The sequence below is a fragment of the Alosa pseudoharengus genome, unplaced genomic scaffold, assembly GCF_046254945.1.
Source record: "Alosa pseudoharengus isolate Yale_2024_CS ecotype anadromous, Long Island Sound unplaced genomic scaffold, YU_APseudo_1.1 YU_APseudo_1.1_scf_6, whole genome shotgun sequence".
Classification (NCBI taxonomy): Eukaryota; Metazoa; Chordata; class Actinopteri; order Clupeiformes; family Clupeidae; genus Alosa; species Alosa pseudoharengus.
Genome location: NW_027468848.1, coordinates 25244642 through 25262520, shown reverse-complemented (window position 1 = coordinate 25262520; position 17879 = coordinate 25244642). Strand labels below are relative to the sequence as shown.

The 17879-nt window shown below is 44.7% G+C and overlaps 1 protein-coding gene across 4 annotated transcripts; it reads left to right on the top strand.

The window, feature by feature from the left end:
• The first annotated feature begins 513 nt into the window (after positions 1-513).
• Positions 514-17555, top strand: golga3 (golgin A3). Of its 4 annotated transcripts, none has more exons than XM_076271402.1 (24): positions 514-579; positions 1755-2050; positions 2497-2625; positions 4231-4343; positions 4570-5288; positions 5630-5741; positions 6544-6850; positions 7136-7338; positions 7470-7607; positions 7789-7950; positions 8316-8684; positions 8789-8866; positions 8971-9234; positions 9446-9540; positions 9702-9918; positions 10066-10209; positions 10300-10497; positions 10653-10769; positions 12769-12908; positions 13143-13275; positions 13698-13820; positions 14255-14419; positions 14712-14869; positions 15745-17555. In XM_076271402.1, the coding sequence occupies exons 2-24, from the start codon at positions 1906-1908 to the stop codon at positions 15938-15940; spliced, it is 4425 nt and encodes a 1474-aa protein (XP_076127517.1). In that variant the 5' UTR covers positions 514-579; positions 1755-1905; the 3' UTR covers positions 15941-17555. The 4 variants fall into 4 exon arrangements, with proteins under 4 accessions (XP_076127517.1, XP_076127516.1, XP_076127513.1 ...); XM_076271401.1 differs by having other exon boundaries at positions 2497-2748; positions 14715-14869; XM_076271398.1 differs by having other exon boundaries at positions 2497-2748.
• Positions 17556-17879: the final 324 nt, after the last annotated feature.

Below are 17879 nucleotides of genomic sequence, written 5' to 3'. Positions count from 1 at the left end.
GTTTGCCTGACAATCATACCCCTGGTAACAAGGAACATTATTTTCCATGGCACTGAGATTGGAATTATATCTGTGGTAATATGTGATATGATATAAAGTAAGATATGAACAAAATTAGAGGATGTACCATCCTCTACCTCTACGTGACTTTATGTGCCCTGGTGGTTAACTTGATGCACAAGAACTTCCTTGGGACAGATGAATTAAGCTATTCTATGTCAATGGAGAGTTCTAATATTCTAAGATATAAGTGTCTGAACAATGGGAGGAATGCATATTAGAGGACTATTTATCACACTTAATTTTGAGAACTTGGCAGGGAAGACAACACTACCCATATTAAATGTAATACAAACACGTCGTGCATTTTTGCTCTTTGCCGTTTTTAAGGCATTAAAAATGAACATCCTAAATAATCTAAAGTAATATGTAATTTAATTCCCTTGAACATGTTGGCTTTCACCACTGAATGACACCCCACCCCGGAACGTATTAGCTGTGACCATGTTTCTCTTCGGAATGAGGCACACATGGAATCTAAACAGCCACGTAGAACCAAGGAGGAGAACGTATCCTAAGGTTGGTATTTTAATTTTACGGTTACCCAGGCATGAAAATGTTTGGAAATTGGGTGACTGGAGTCATGGTTTGGGCGCTATTTGATGCATATGTGCTGCCATAATATTTTAACAGCATGTTTGTATTTTGTTGTTAGATAGTAAGTATGCTAAGCTAGTTAGCTATAGCTAGAGTTAGCTTCTCATGGACCCAACATCTTTCTGGTCCAGCAGAGGCTAGTTTTACGCGTTGAAAGGCAATCTCATGTTTGTGATTTGGATTGTTGAGTGATCATAACGCACTGTCTTTATATATATAAAGATTGATATTCATACAGTTTCTATTAATCACTGGGCGTAATTGGAAATGTAGAAGATATTTAAGGTAGCTGCATGTAGTCTCTGTGTGTAGGTAAGTTGACGGTAGGTTGCTAGCGGTGGCTAAACATCCCAGATTGTTAATTGATTCCGTGGTTTCACGATCAAGTGGTTAAGTCAAAATCTTCACCAATTAAGGAAACTTTGAGGTATCGTTTTTTTCAACGCTTAATCGGCAGCTCTGTACAACCAGAGGATTGTAGCGGTAATGATAGTAATCGGAGGGCTAATATGTTAACAAAACACAGACAGGTCTCTCCCGAAATTAGCTTATTTAGCCTTGAGCTAAAGTGCACAAATTGTGGTCAGCGTTCTATGTAATTTACCTCATAACGTGTACCGAAATTATCATCTAGTTTGCAACCTAAATGTGCACTAGAATCTGAAGATTTTTGAAGAGAGTGGAGTTAACGTTAACTTGGTGTAGGCGTCTAAGACTAACGTTGGCTAATCTCAATCCACTTAACTGTTCTTAATGAAATGTTTATTTCTGTTGCTGAGCCTCCATTTTTAAATTACTGACTGTTATAAATATGAAATTTCATACAAACTAAGTAGCTCCAGAACACACAGCACACTAAAATAAAGATTTGCGTCTTGTCATGCGTTGAGTGCCATGAACTGTCATCAGTGACACGTGACTCGCTGTGCTGTCAAACCAGTTTGCCTCTATCGCCCACACGATTCATGTAAAAAGAATTATAGATTAAACATAGATTAAAATGTACAGATCATGAATTTCAGTGTCTTCATGTCTTTACAATGCCGATATATGTCATGGTATGGGAATCTTAACATGTCTTCATTTCGTTTCTTTAGATAACTGATGAATTCTTGCCAATATTCCATTTTCCTCAGGACTTTCTGCCACCAAAGCTTTTCTGAAAGGATGTTTGTGAAGAAGTGAATACCTTTACAAGCCCCATTTCTCTTCCATGGGCGCTACTGTGGCGTCACCTCACCCCAAAAAATGGAAAACGGCAAAGCAGAAATCTCCACCATGGAAAGCAGTCCCCACCACCTGACTTCCCTGGAACAATCCAAAGATAGTAGTTCTGATCCTGTTGGAAGTGTCACTGAATCAAATTCAAAAGCAGTAGAGGACACATCTAATGGTAAGTCTTTCTAGAGCAGAACTGCTGTAAAAATGGGGTATGTCAAGCTAGGCCATTAAAGTCTATTGCCTATTGTCTTCAATGACCTCAGATGGCCTTGTCCATTATATCAGTAACTTTCTGCTGCATTTCAGATACAGATGTGTGTAGACTCTTTTAGTATTTCTGTAGTTGCAGGTCTAACAATTATTTCTTGCACTTTGGAGCTTTGACAATTAAAGCATTACCATAAATGTAACATCTTCAGGCATAATGTAGTTTCTGCTTAATATTATGCTGGCGTTTCCCGTCACTTGTTAGGGCAGTTCTACTTGTTCCCCAAGAAACAAAATGATTGTGTTCCAGTTGAGCACCTGGCTTCGCACATGCTTGCAGCCTATTGTGTCACAGCTTTGATGTAGGAGACGGTTGTCCTCACAGATGCACCCATCCCTGTCTCCCTGCAGGTCCTGTGAAGGCAGACAAGGTGCCAAATGGAGAAGGACTGGTGGAGGGCCCGGGAGCTGGAGGGGACCGGCAGCCAAACGGCCCCCTGCTTCCACCACCCCCTCCCCAGACCAAAGAGCCGTCTCCAGGTGTGCCTGCTTTCCCTGACAGCCTAGAGAAGTCTGAGGGAGCTATTGCTGAGGGCTCTGTTCACAAGGGTGATGCATTGCAGTCGCTCAGACTAAGTATACCTATGCAGGAGACGGAATTGTGTAAGCATACGGTGACATCCACTGTCCCCACCCACCCATGTGCTACCCCCTTCTCCCCAGCCTGCGTTTGATTATTAATCCCCATAATAATAACGACAACAGTAATATCCTTTTGCCTTTTTTAACCCTGGTTTGGCTCGGATTTATGCTTCTGAGGCTGATATAACCCACCCCTTGATTTTTGGTGCCCCTGCCTGTGTGCTGTTTCACCCCTTGGAGATTAATTGGGAACCTGCTGTAGTTTGTGACCTTTCTCTGTTGTGCTTCCTACCTCGTTGTTGGCCTTAGTTGGTTGTGGGTGCTTGTGTGGTTGGTTGTTTGACAAGTTGTTTGTGTTGTTGTCGTTTGTGTTTTGGGAAAATGGGTATTTAAGTTGGTAGGGTTTAGAGCATTTTTGGTACAAGGCTACCGTTTGATTTCATTGTTTCATGGATAAGTAAGAGAGAGATTCAAAGTGTAAATTGAACATATGTAATATGATATATTCACTGCTGTGTGCTATATGTATTTTGGAATATTCAATCCTGTATCCAAGATGTTATGTTTGTCACTGAAGTGGATGCTCCATGGGGAACAACTGTTTGACCTCTCTGGACTTTGTAATCTGTAGCTAGTTTCCTCATAGTCCAGCTGTAACAAAATGAAGGAACTTCCAAAGAGTTGGCCATCCCTATCTGCCTGCAGAACCTTTAGTAAGTTGGTCAAATGCCAACAAATCTGGCCCAACCAAATGGTGTTTATGACAAATGTGCAGTGACCAGACTGTTAGTGATGTCATTTCCACCGGCCTGTTGAAGCTTAGAATAGCTAGCTATCCTGATTTAATATTAAAGGATAAAAAAAAGAAACACTTGTTGTTTTATACCTTCTTGCCTTTTATCTTGTGACACGAGATAAGTGTGTGCCCAAACGCACAGGCTTTGGGGCAGTATTTGTAACTAACCTTAAGCTAAAATAAGTTTATTGGTTTGTGTTTCCACCATAATTTGGCACTTGACTAACGGGACTGAGAGAATGGCTGTAACATGATTATGACTCATCATCTTTAGCTGCAGGGTTTGACTGCATGTGGGCATAATTGCCAATAGAAAAAATCACCACCTCATACAAGCACAGATTTTTGTGGCTGCAGCAACATCTATGTGTTTGAACAAAGCCACCAAACCACCAAATAAAACGTGTCAACGTGAAAAAGCACACAAGTGCTGCTTGTATGACCGTGGCTTGAAGCCATAATGAAGCATTTTCTGGTCCTCTCTTGGGCAATCCACAGTATTGTATGTTTTAAGGGTCTCAGAAGATGACGCATACCTAAAAGCTAATCATAGCTTTCTAGAGGATGAACATAGCCACTTCAGTAAAGTACAGAGGCCTGAAACATGCCATGCTTGGATCCCAGTACTGGAAAATGCATTTGCGATCGAGTTGATTCTGAGCTGTAGGTGCGACCCTTTTGTGTTCAAACCGTTTTCCCTTCTATAGCTTCCCTAGAGCCATCCCTTGAGATGGAGAACGAGGAGAAGATCAGACGAGAGGCTCGGCGGCGTCTGGAGGAACAGCTCAAGCAGTACCGGGTACAGAGGCAGAAGGAGAGGGTGAGTTTGCCATGGAAGAGTAGTAATCCACTCAATTGATTTGTTAGTTCTCAGTCCAAAGTCTTTGGCCATGATTTTTAATGTATTAAAACACATAGTCTTACTGAGTCCTAGTATTGATGGCCAAAGAAGTCATTTAGGTAAAGTAAAATCATTTAGGTGTTGTGTAAGTGGGACTAACCTATTGCAGGGTTTTAATGTGTGATGGGGTTTCTTTAATTCCCAGTCACATCGCTCTACTCCAAGAAGTCGTCCGATGAGCACTCTTGACCCTGAGCTGATGCTTCACCCTGAGGGTCTACCAAGGGCTAGTACGGTCTCCATGACAAAGGAGTACTCCTTCCTGAGGACGAGCGTCCCCCGGGGGCCCAAAGTTGGCAGCCTGGGCTACCCGCCGGCCAAGGAGCGCAAGTCCAAGTCGTCCCGCACCAAGATCCACTCCCTGGCCGACTACAAAACCCCTGAGGCGGCAGAAGGCGGAGGTGGCAGCGGTGTGGAGGTGACCTCCAGTGGCGGCGGCGGCGTCGACTCCTCCTTCAGCTCGGCGCACTCTGTCACCTCCGTCTCCACGCTTTCGGAGGTCAGCGTCTCCCCGGAGACGGCGGAGAGGCGTCTCGAGTCGCCTACGGTGGCCATCCGCGACAACGCGTCGGAGGCGGACGGGAGCGAGTCGGGCACGAGGCACGACGGCAACGACAGCGACAGCTCGTCCTACAGCAGCGTGTCCACCACGGGGACCTTCGCCACGCTGGCGGCGGCGGTGGGGCGGCAGAGGGCGCCGTACACAGTGGAGGGCCGGGAGATCGCCGCGGAGGCCGTGGGGCAGTTCCCCTCCTTGCACGACGTGCTGCAAGCGGCCACCGAGGAGCAGCAGCTGGGGGAGTTGGAGCAGGAGCAGGATGGCAGCATCGAGCCCCGCAGCAGAAGGGACAGCTTCTCCAGCAGGTACGTGGGCCCCATAACAAAAGCTTCTGCAGATGAGACTGATGCTATCAGGCACTCGGTGATAAAAATGGAACGAACAGGCTGCTTTTGTTATGTCTAGACATATAAAACTACAACACTCTTACTGTCTGATAACCAATTGAATGTAAATACATGAGATTCTGATGTTCTTATCATGTAAGTTTGAGGTTATGTGAGGTCATTGTGATTGTAAAGGATTATGCTCAAGAATTCTGTTCTGGTGAAATATGTCTGGGCTTTGGTGTGTATGTGTGTGTGAGTGTGTGAACTGTTTCACATTTAAACCGACTGTGAATGCTAAGACCCCTGTGTTTATGTAGTGTATCCTTAGGTAGCTCAGTGATGGGAACACACGATGAAGTGCTCCAAGTCCTGAAAGAAAAAATGCGACTAGAAGGGCAACTCGAGTCACTGTCATCCGAGGCCAATCAGGTACATTTATGGTGTGGAATCTAAACTCAGAACAGTGACTACTAATGGCTTATCACTGAGCTTGTGTCATTGTTGTGGGTATTACAGTCCGTTCATATGTCAGTCCTTTTCCATGTTCTGTTGTGTGTATCTTTTGAAAAAAAAAACAGATTTTAATTGTTTCACCACTTCTAATCAGTAGTCTGGAGATGTCTGCATTCATTTCCAAAACTCTGATGTGTCCTGCCACACAGCATGTTATAAAGGTGTTACATTTAAATTAAAACACCCAATCCCGTTCAGGTTCAAAAGTGTGAAGTCATAGCCTTATTAAAATGAAGGGGCCTGCTAAATAAAGGCACATGTTCCTGTGGGGTTTCAGACCTCACAGAGGATTATAATGCAGCTTAAGCAGCTTGTGACTTTGAAAGTAAACTTGGTAGAGAACCATCCCAGAGAGCCCTCCAGGTTGTGGCATTAAACCATTTATGGGCTTGCAAACATTTAGCAGCTAAAGCATGAGGTGCCCCCAAACTTCACACCCTTGGTCTAAGGCCTGTGCTCCCTCTACCAGGAATATCGATCACTCACTACATTAACTTTTTTCTAGTCATCTTAGCCTTTTTATCAAGGTTGCACGACTTTCTCAGTTACTGCAAATACAAAGTGCTTTTGGTCTATGTACTTGAGAGCTTAAAACAGAAACCGAAGAAATGTGTAAGCCTTATCTCATCTGTTAGTTTAATTGTGTTTTTCCACTTTGGCTACAAATACTCCAACCACACCTCCGATGCCCTGACAATCGGTGAAATTTCCTCTCCAGGCGCTGAAAGAAAAGACTGAGCTCCAGGCCCAGTTGGCCACGGTCAACGCGCGGCTGCAGGCCCAGGTGGAGCAGACCCAGGCCAGCCAGGAGAAGCAGCGCTCCCTGTCCACAGAGGTGACCTCGCTCCGTCAGAACAGCGCCCAGCTGGAGCGCGCCATGGTGGAGCTACAGGGCAACCTGGAGAGCAAGAACGCCAGCCTGGCATCACTGGGCACCGACCTACAGGTGGCCGAGGAGCAGTACCAGAGGCTCATGGGTAAAGTGGAGGAGATGCAGCAGGCACTACTTACGAAGGACAACACTGGTGAGTGCATTGCTGAATTCATGCATGAAATGTACAGGAGGGAGTAGAATGCACAGGCATAGGAAGTGTGGCTGTACTGAGAGCATTTTGGAATGAGAGAAGCTGTCAACATGGACACCAGCAAAGTGAACATTGAACTGTGAATCTGTGAGCGCTAAAGAACTGGTCATGTACGCTCTATGGATGCCCTGTGTGCGTGTGTGCGCGTGTGTGTGCTGAGCCAGTGCAGCTTGATGTGTTTTTGCAGTGCTCTCAACCCTAACCCCCTCGGTGCTCTGCTCGTAGTTGAGGACCTGCGCCAGCAGATGGGGGGTCTCCAGAACCAGCTCCAGCAGGTCCAGCTGGAGCGCAGCGCACTGCAGAGCAAGCTCAAGACCTCGCAGGCCGAGATCGACTCCCTGCAGCAGCTCCGCCAGTGGTACCACCAGCAGCTGGCCATAGCCCAGGAGGCCCGGGTCCGCCTGCAGGGCGAGATGGCCAACATGCAGGTCAGCATTTACGGGGAAATCTGCAAGGCAGTGTCAAAAAACCTCCATGACGAGATGACCATCCAATCGGACTATCCAATGACTATGACCATGACCATGTAACTAATAATGAATCTGTTCTTTGTTTGTAGGCTGGACAAATGACCCAGATTGGCGTGCTGGAAAACCTAAAGATAGAGAATGTGACTCTTTCTCACGAGCTTCAGGAGACAAAGCACCGGTCTATCAAGGAGAAGGAGCGCATTGCTGTCCAGCTTCAAAGCATTGAGGTCTAATCATCATGTCATTATCTCTCTCTGGAATGAAAAGCTCTTTGGAAGCTCTAGAAGCATTTATAAACATTAAATCCCCACCCATAATGAAGGCAGAATCTTGCTTAACAGGTCTGATCATCACGGAGAAAGTTGAATGATATTGATCATGTTTGATCTGGTTTCTTCTCGACCCCAGGTGGACATGATGTCTCAAGAGGCTGCCATTCAGCAGATTCAGGATGCCAAGAGCATGGTGGAGGAGGATCTCCAGCACAAGCTGGATGAGTTTGAAGCAGAGCGGGACCATCTGCTCAAATTAGCGAACACTGCGACTGCTCTAGAAAGGGAACTAGAACAGGTAAACATTCCTACGAATCCCTATAATCACTTGCTTCTGATGTTCTTTTGTAGCAGGCAGCGGTTATGGGCAATAGATGCTGTTCATCTCAAGGGGTGCGTATTTTGCCGACAGTGCACACTTTGGCCAGAGCGAAGTCAGATGCATGAAGTGGCCTTAGTCAGGCTGAAGTTAATTTATAAATGATCGATAGATTGTTCAGAATTTAACACTGGTTGCATGTGATTGGTTTATTCAATTTCACTTCACCTAAGAGGTCTCGCCCATTTCAGAGTCCCTGCCTTGACGTAGCTTCCCGCTACCTATATCGCCGCCAAACACGGGGCCCATAGTAGCATGTCATTGAGGTTTATTTTGGTCCGCAGGTGAGACTGACCTTGACCCAGAAGGACGCGCAGCTGGAAACCCTTCAGCAGGAGCATCTGGAGCTGATGAGGCAGCTGACCGACACCCAGGAGAGCCTCCACACCAAAGAGCAGTCCCTCAACCAGCTGGAGGCCCGTTACCTGGAGCTGGAGGCCCAGCTGGCCGAGCTGCAGACGGACGGCACTGCCAAGGAGGACACCATCCAGTTCCTACAGAATGAGAAGATAGTGCTGGAGGTGGCTCTCCAGGCCGCGCGGGCGGACAAGAGCCAGATCGATGAGGGGGCCGAGAAGCTCGGGGAGGAGGTGCTGGTGGCGGCCGACATGTTGGACCAGCTTAAGCAGGAGGTCCAGGTGAAAGCCTCACAGGTGAGACAATCCAGGATTGGTGGGGTGCCTATATACTGCATAATTGTCTTGGTATGTGACTGAAGATTAATAAGAACTTCTATTCTGTCATCTGCTTCTTCAAGATCGAGACATTACAACAGGAAAACAGCACCTTAAAGAAACATGCCCAGAAACTCAAAGAACAGTTTTCACAACAAAAGGTCTGCTTGCTTCGCCCACATCTTAATCCTTTTTTCTGATGCCTCTCAAAATGACTCCCTTAACTCGCCACTCACTCACCCTGGTCACTCCTTAAACCCTGCAGGTAATGGTCGAGGCCTACCGCCGAGACGCCAGCTCCAAAGAGCAGCTGATCAGCGAGCTGAAGACTACGAAGAAGCGCCTCGCTGCCGAGGTGAAGGACCTCAAGCAGGAGCTGCTGCAGGCCCAGGGGGAGAAGCAGAGCGCCGAGCAGGAGCAAGCTCGGCTGCAGACGGAGATGGAGCGCGTCCAGAAGCAGATGACCAGCCTGGAAGCCCATCTCCAGTCTGTCCAGGCTGAAAGAAACCAGCTTGACTCGCAGCTACAGGTGCACTGATTTTCTTTCTCTCTCTCTCTCTCTCTCTCTCTCTCTCTCTCTCTCTCTCTCTCCTTTGTCCCAAAACTGTTTTGTTGTTGGCTTTATTTGCTGCTGTGAAATGATCTCTTCAAACACTCCTCAGGGGTTTGTTTTGTTTACCCAGATGGCTCTTTGAAGGCAAGATGTTTTAACGTGTGTGTGGCTCTTCATTTTCCTCCAGAATCTGCAGTTTGATCAGAGTCAGTTAGCTGCTGTGACGGAGGAGAGGGAGGAGCTGAGGAAGCGGGTGGAGCACATGGAGGAAGAAGCCAAAAAGTGAGTCATGGCACGAAATTCGAGAGTCTCTATAGTAGCAGTCCAAAATGTTGCATAATACTTAAAGTTTCCAACTTTTTGCACTGTTATTGACAGCAAATGTCTGAAATGGACAGTAGCATGAGTATGTTTTACGTAATGGTTCCTGTCACCGTTTTCAGGGCCATCTCGGAGCAAAAAGTGAAAATGAAGCGGCTGGGGACTGATTTGACCAGCGCGCAGAAGGAAATGAAGGCCAAGCACAAGGCCTACGAGAACGCTGTGGGCATCCTCAGCCGCAGACTCCAGGAGGCCCTGGGAGACAAGGAGACTGCTGAGGCCGAGGTGGTCAAACTCAAAGCTCAGCTCACAGAAGGAGGCAACAACCAGGCGCTGCAGGTACAGTCTGCAGTTTGACATTATTTTTCAAAAAATGTGATGTTTTTAGAATTGCTACATGATGCCACACAGACAGTTATGACAGAAGTGTACAAGGAAAGACGTGTGTATAACGCATGCGTGAAATTATGTTGTCCACTCTTTCAGGACAAGGTGGAGAGATTAAAAGCCGAGCTGAAGGCAATCGCTCACAGCAAAGCCATGCTGGAGAAGGAGCTACAGGAGGTCATCTCTCTCACCAGCACGGAATTGGAGGAATACCAGGAGAAGGTTATGGAGTTGGAGGATGAGGTGGGAAGGGTGATGTTGCTAGTGTCACATTTTTCTTTAACTTGTGTAGGTTACCTGAGAAGTTAAATGTTTGGAAATATGTCTTTTCAGCTTCAGGAAGCGCGATGCTTCAAGAAGCGAATCCGGCGGCTGGAGGACGCCAACAAGAAGCTGGCTCTCGAGATGGAGCATGAAAAAGGGAAGTTGGCAGGACTGGGAAAGTCCCATAATGCTTTGAAGGAGCACGCCAACATCTTGGAGACGGCGCTGGCCAAGCGGGAAGCAGACCTGGTCCAGCTCAATCTTCAGGTGTGTGTGTGTGTGTGTGTGTGTGTGTGTTATAACATTTATATAAAGATTGTTTGATCCAATCTTGTGTCAAACCTTTCTTTAACACATCCATTTCACCTCTATCAACTGGTAAATAGAAGTAAATGCATCAGTGTGATTGAACTTGCTTTCAGGTCCAAGCTGTCCTCAAGCGGAAAGAGGAGGAGGACGAGCAGATGCGGCAGCTGGTCCAAACTCTACAGACGGCGCTCGAGAAGGAGAAGATCAAAGTGAAAACTTTAACAGAGCAGGTGAGCAACTGCTACTGGTTGGGCCACTCACTAAGACTCCTTGACCCTCACTTGACCCGTGCTGTGCGTTATCTCTTGTGTCTTACTTCGGCACCACATTAGCAGGTCACAGCATTCATGTAGCCTTTTTCTTTACAGTAAGCGCTTTCCGATATAACCTCCGAAGTATATGCAGAGGTTTGTCAAACGGAGGTCCTTCGGATGATTCAGTTATGATGCTAACCTGCGGACCTTATACTGACCTTATACGGATGTATGTGTGAACGACATACACGCACATTACAGAATCTCCGTGTGGTTGTCGAGTGAGGGGTGGGGGCTTGTAGAGTTCACAAAATGCGAGATATGACACAGAATATATGCGGCCGCGGCCTGTCACAGCTGCTTTTTGTTTACAAAGTGTAGCCTATGCATTATGTAGGCTAAAGAAGAGAAATCTATTGTACATAGGCTAATACTTGAAGTAGGCTAGTCACGTAAGTGCGCACTTGAAATTGACCTACAGTATTTGTATGTGTGCTTCGAATAAACACATAATTTTTCAACGTTATGTACCAGAATTATTTATAGAACCCCAAATCTGGTTTGCGTTGGAGAGAGAGCATGCACAAACTTTATGGTAGGCTACCAGCCAATTCAGTAGGCTAACTCAAGACTTCAAGGCCATCATACAACGTTTTTAAGCAACAAACAAAATACTAACATAACAGTGAAGTTGATGGTTTATTTTTTCCAAAAGCATCCTTTCCCCATGTGTCTATTGCATTTACGTAAGGAGCTTGGAACAAAGTTGTGTTTTCTTCGTTTTCATTTTCTCTAGCCATATTTATGCTCAACAAATATCAGCGAGCTCAGCTCTGAGGTCATGAGAAGGCTATCAATGAACAGAAGTGTTGGCTAACAATTTATTAAATACTCCTGTTATTGTCGTCAACGACGTCGCTGTAGGCTACTGCCTTTTCAGCGCCTTCTGCTTATGATTCAGTCTTTTCAATTCGTTTGGCCTTGCCATGCAGTTGTAGGCTACAACGTGCCGTTCCCTTCATGTGTTCTATCAAAATGTTGTATGCCCTCATGGACAGTAGCTCTGTGATGTCTGCATCTTTCCACGTCGGAGATTTTCTGGACAGCACTATGCCACTCCATCATAACACTGGCATTTAAGTCAGATCTAACCACATGGACGCACGAAAGAAACGTCACCAACACGCCCTCTCACTAGGTGTGAATTTTAACCGCATGTTCTACACCTCGTTCAGACACAGCACATTTACATAATGTCCGGAGGAAATACTAGGGGGGGAGTAGTAGAACAACCGGCTAAATTCGGACTTCCATATGACCGGTTATGTCGTTCAGATATACGGCCCCACCGTTTAACATCGGCAGAACCTCCAGTCTTACACGTATGTCTGAAAGCGCTTATTATTTTGCATTCTGCTGCTTTTTACAGGGTCTTCCGTTTTTTTATTGTTTTGTTTGTTTGTATTATTACAACTTTTCCTCTCTATTATTGTGTTAAATGCTCCAAATGTAAAGCACTTTGAGCTGCATTCTGTGTATGAAAGGTGCTATAGAAATAAAGCTTATTATTATGTATAATTATGTATAATTTGCCGAACCCAGGTGTGCTGCTAAAAACATCCAGACATGAGTCTGCTTTGTCTGTTTGCCACACAGCAAACATTTTACTCTGATCGGATGTTATATTTTTTCCTTAATTATTTAGCTAACTAACTGGTTTTTGTGACTCTTCTCTGAGAAATAATAAAGTCTGAAGGATTTTTGAAGTTTAGGCTTGCATCAGATTAAAATGCATCCACCAAAGACATAATTTAACCTCATTTATCTGAAACCATGCTACCATTTTCTGTGCGTTATTTCACCAGATAAAAATCAGTAAAAATGGAGTGTTAATGTTTTTGATTATTGACATGCTGTCTTAATGAGTGGATAACGAATGCAAGCAAGTATATGAATAGTTCTGCTTGTTTCACAGGTGGCTGAGGCCAAGATGGAGGCTGCCCACAACCGAAGGCACTACAGGGCTGCCATGCTGGAGCTTGCCGAGATCAAAAAGGACCTGCAGGCCAAAGAAGAGCTGATCAAAGCCTTACAGACAGAGGCCCATAAGCTCAGGTCAGTCGGGATCCATATCTGTCAGTGCAAAAGCAGCTGATCAAGACTTCCACTTGAACTTCCTGAGGCAGAGAGACTGTTTTATGGAACCCCTCCAGTGTGATTTCCCCCATTTGAAATTGAGTTTTGCTGAAATGCCTTCATGAAGACTGACTGTTACACTGACATCAGTATTCATCCTCTCATCCCTCCCTTTTTCCTCCCCTCCTTCCCTCCCTTTGCTGCCTGGTGCAGGACTCACGATGAGAAACACGGTCAGGAGGTGTCCCGCTTCCAGGAGGAGCTGGCTGAGGCCAACACCCAGCTCCAGATCCTGCAGCAGCAGCTGGACGAGCAGCTCAGCAAACAGCCCCTCACCAACCAGGAGGTGCGGCCGCCTGGCCATCAGCCCTGTGCTGTTTGCTCATGGATGTGCTTGAGCCTCATTTATATACCCTGCCAGATGCTCAGTCTAATGTGACTGCTAGTCATGTGGCTTTGAGGGGATATGCTGTTTTGTCTATATTTACGCTGCTTAGTTACCAAACAAGGGCCTACAAAGTGTCCAAAATCAGGCACCAAAAACAACCAGTACAGTACTCACTCTTCGCTCCTTCATTCTTAATTTGAATTATGCATTTGCTTGTATGACTTAATTGCCCTGGGAAGCCTCCTAATTGCATTGTACCAGCTATTCCTCCAAGGTGCATGAAACTCTGTTATGAAAGATGACCTCATTAGAGAGTGTGTGTGTGTGTGTGTGTGTGTGTGTGTGTGTGTGTGTGTGTGTGTGTGTGTGGTGGTTCTCAGGTGGAGGATCTGAAGTGGGAGGTTGAGCAGAGACAGCGGGAGATCGAGACCCAGAAGCAGCAGGTAGAGATGTCGGAGCAGTGCAACCAAAGGGAGATGGACGGCCTCCAGGACACGCTGCAGGTAGGGCTGCTGCCCAGGAGCACGCTGAAATCACTGGCCCAGGAGCACGCTGAAATCACTGGCCCAGGAGTCTTAGCCCCTTATGGAATGGGCTACATGATTTATATGAATGCAAAAACTGGCCTTCCCTTATAACGTTTTAAAATCTTACTAGTCTCAATGGTCATTGTTTTGAATGTACATATTATATTACATGTACATTATATGTACATGTAATATACATGTACATGTATATTACATTTAGACCTTCCCTTTAATGTTTTAAAATCTTGCTTGTCTCAATTTTAATCGTTTTGAACTTACTATATAGTTGTGTGTGTGTGTGTGTGTGTGTGTGTATTTGTGTGTGTGTATATGTATATATCTGGAAAACATTTTGTAGAATGAAGATGTAACATTATGCTGTGCCATCATTGCTTGGTGTGTCTGTGCAGAGGATTAAGGTGGAGCTGGAGATGGTGCAAGAGGAGCTGACTAGCACCCGGAAGGACAAGTTCATGCTGCAGGCCAAAGTGGCCGAGCTGCGGAACAGCATGAAGACGGTTCTGCAGCAGAACCAGCAGCTCAAGCAGGACCTCAAGCAGACGCGCATGAGAAAGGTCAGCCAGCACTCATGTGTCAGCGGGCGTGAATAAAGCGGGATTCAGCCTCCCTTAGTAAAAAAAAAAAAAACCCAAATACTGGCATTGTGTGCGAGCGCAGTGGACTCATGCCTGTGTTATCTCATTATCTCATGTAAAAGTCATTCAGAGGAGGTATTGATGTTTGACGAGCGTGAATGAGCAAGTGAATGTTTAAGCAAAAAGTCATGCCGCATTGAGTTGCTTGTTATCGCTGCTCTCGAGTCAAGTCTAGTCGAGCACTGACCCTGGTTGTGAAATGACGTTGCAGCAGCGGATGGAGCTGAAGGCGGACTCCAACCCCGTGACCCCTGTGAAGATCCCCGACTGCCCTGTGCCGGCCTCGCTGCTGGACGAGCTGCTGAAACCCTCGACCTCCATCAGCAGGGAGCCCCTCAATAACCTGCACAACTGCTTGCGCCAGCTCAAGTGAGTGTAACAGACACACGCTGTGCAGGAGTGAGGTTCATGCACGGCGCTGCTCTCACGTGGTGCATTAGAGACTGGACTAATGGTCAGAGTGGCTCAGCTTTCCAGTCTGGTTGGCTTCCTCTCAGAGGGTTGCCTTTTGGGCGGAAATAAAATGCCTCCAGGTTGAACATTTAGTGAACCTTACAGAGAAGCAGAGCTGTGGTAAGGCTATGAGACAGTCTGCGTTAATACTTGTAAAATAATATGCCATTAATCAACATAGTATTTTAAAATGAGACTACCTTTTGTGTTATTAGTTTCATACGACGCTGTCATTCACCCAGCTATTTAAAATAGCTATTATGTAATGATATGTAAGGGATTACTGCCACTGAGGTGTTATGGAATTAATGGACAAGGCGGAGGCAAAGAACATTTTCTCTTCCAAGTCCATTAATTCCGTATATGAGGACACCCCAAAGGATACAGCTTATCCCACGGTTACCACTCATGTATAAAGACAATAGTCATGCATTTATAGCACACAAAGGACACATGCGGTTCATTTTAAAAAGAAGCCGACTTCAAGTTCAAAGTTCAGTTTGTTGCACTACTTTACTGACTATGATAACATGGGGAGCTTGTATACAGCCTGCTTCCTTGTTCAACCGTTGTTTACTATGGTTGTTATAGTTACCGTTCAAAAGAGCATTCATATGGTACAATGATTCGGTATCCTGATATAAAGAATTAATAGCCACCCTACCAGCCAATTAGAAAAGAGTATTTCTTGTCTCCGGGGGATAACTAGCATTGTAACACTACTGAGCTAATCTTGTTCCATAGGAGTGGTGTGTCAATGTGTTGGTAATGATGATGCGTCCTCTTCATAGGGAAGAGATGGACAGCCTTCAGAAGCAGATGGAGGAGCACACGGTCACTGTACACGAGTCCATGACGTCGTTGGCAAACACCGAAGAGGAGCTCTCAAGATTGGGTGTCTATGACAACGGACCCGTCACTGTCATTGAGGAGGAGGAGGAGGAGGAGGGGGATGGCGACACAGAGCAGAAGGCCTCACTATCGTAATATGCAAGAGATCTGCAAAAGACACTGTGCGAAAACTTTCGGTTTTATCTACTTAGGCACTTTTTAAAAGCGGGAAAAAATCCCCCCCTCCCCAATGTTTGTTTTGTATTTTAATTTCCTGTCAACTGCCAACATTTGGCAGTGTCCCATCATTACTGACAGTTCTTGGTTTAAATCCCATTTTTATACCCCAGCTTTACTGTGTCAGGAAATCTGTCTGATTGGTATCTTTTTTGTCATTATTTATTTATGATTTTTCAAAACATTATCAGATTATATTAAGTGAGCAGAGTATGTATGTATTCTGAAATGTGTCTATAGCATATTAGTTATTTAAATTACTTTTTGTTTGGTCAGAGTATGATTCTGGTCATCATGATGAAAGATTTGGGGGGGGATACATGCAGGAGTTTGATGGTGTTATTAACTGATGCTGTGGGCCCCGGGCCCTGCGGCAGATGAACTGTTCTTCCATTCCTCTGTGCCTGTGAATGAGCATGCCCACTCATTCCGTTTCCTGCTCAGCCGAAATCCGTGTGCCTGGCGGTCTTCGACTGCACTGGTCACAGCCTCTGCCATAACTAAGTCTTTTGTGCTACAGTTTGTGCAGATTCACTTTTTTGGTCATAGCTCTGAACCTTCCTGTTTGTTTGTTTGTTTAAAGGTCAACAGGGTGCAGCTCTTTGACCACTTACACTAGTAAACAGTTTAATATCACACTCTCAAGAATCACACTGTTTTGGATGCTCAAGTGTGTAAAGGTGTATTGTTTGGCTTAGACTGTAATGGGGGGAAATGTTTTCAAAGCTGTTAAGAACGTTCCTGTTTAAATGAATATAATTAATGTTTCTATTGAAAGTGTTTAAGAGTGTTTTGGGAGATGTATTATATGATTATGTTAAATGACTGCTGTCAGGATCTAATCAAATGGACTTGGATGTATAAAAATATGAGACATTTACTGATGTTGCACAATTAGAAAACAAGCTTAACTTACTTTCAGGGAGAGAAAGTTATAATATATGTTATGCTTAACGTTACTACTTATTTCTGAGTGATTTTTACTCAGATATATATTTTTCTTGTTCTTAGTCTATTGTTACCATGGTTATATTTAAGAACGTTTTTTTTCACATGTTAGCGTTGTTAGGCTGATTGGTTAAAATTACTGTTATCAGCTTTATTGGAAGCATTTTCATTTATCAGGCAATTACAGGCACCTTTTCATATCTGCTGTTTGCAACATCCAAAAGTTATTTACCTGTGTGATTAAATGTAATTTGAATGTCCAGTTGGCATCAAATTTACAGTCCTAACATGTCCTAAAAATGTCTTAACATCATATGTATCTGTATTTTAAACTCTTGCATTATATCAAGATGCAAGAATCTGGGGATTGTAATCCTAAGTAATTAGAATGCTTTCCAAAATATAATTATGGTGCAACACATAAAACAAAGGGAATAATGCACATCACATGTAATTAAGCAGGGGGGAGTTGATTCACTTGGCAGTGATTTCTTTTAAAACTTTAAAGAGCTTCTTTGTACAAAAGAAATGTTTGTGTCCCAATTCTGCAAAAATACATTTCTATGAGTAAAGACTGGGAAAACTATGTTTTGGTTCAATTCTGACTGATCTAGGCAACATAAACTAGGCTACATAATGTCTTGTTCTTAAATGTTGGTAATTTAATTTAGACTATGTAAAGAGTAGAGATGATGGGTATACTTTTAAATAATTTTCTATTTTCCCCACATAGCATGATTTTTAGGTTTATTTCTTGCCATCATAGCCTGTATGACCATGCTTAGCCTACTGTTTGAGAATGGATACGGGTAGGTCTAGGGCATCTTGCTATTTATTCCAAGTCAGCTTGCCCTAGTTTCATAAGGAAAGGATCTACTTTGTAAGCACCTTGTTGCATGATTGTGAACCA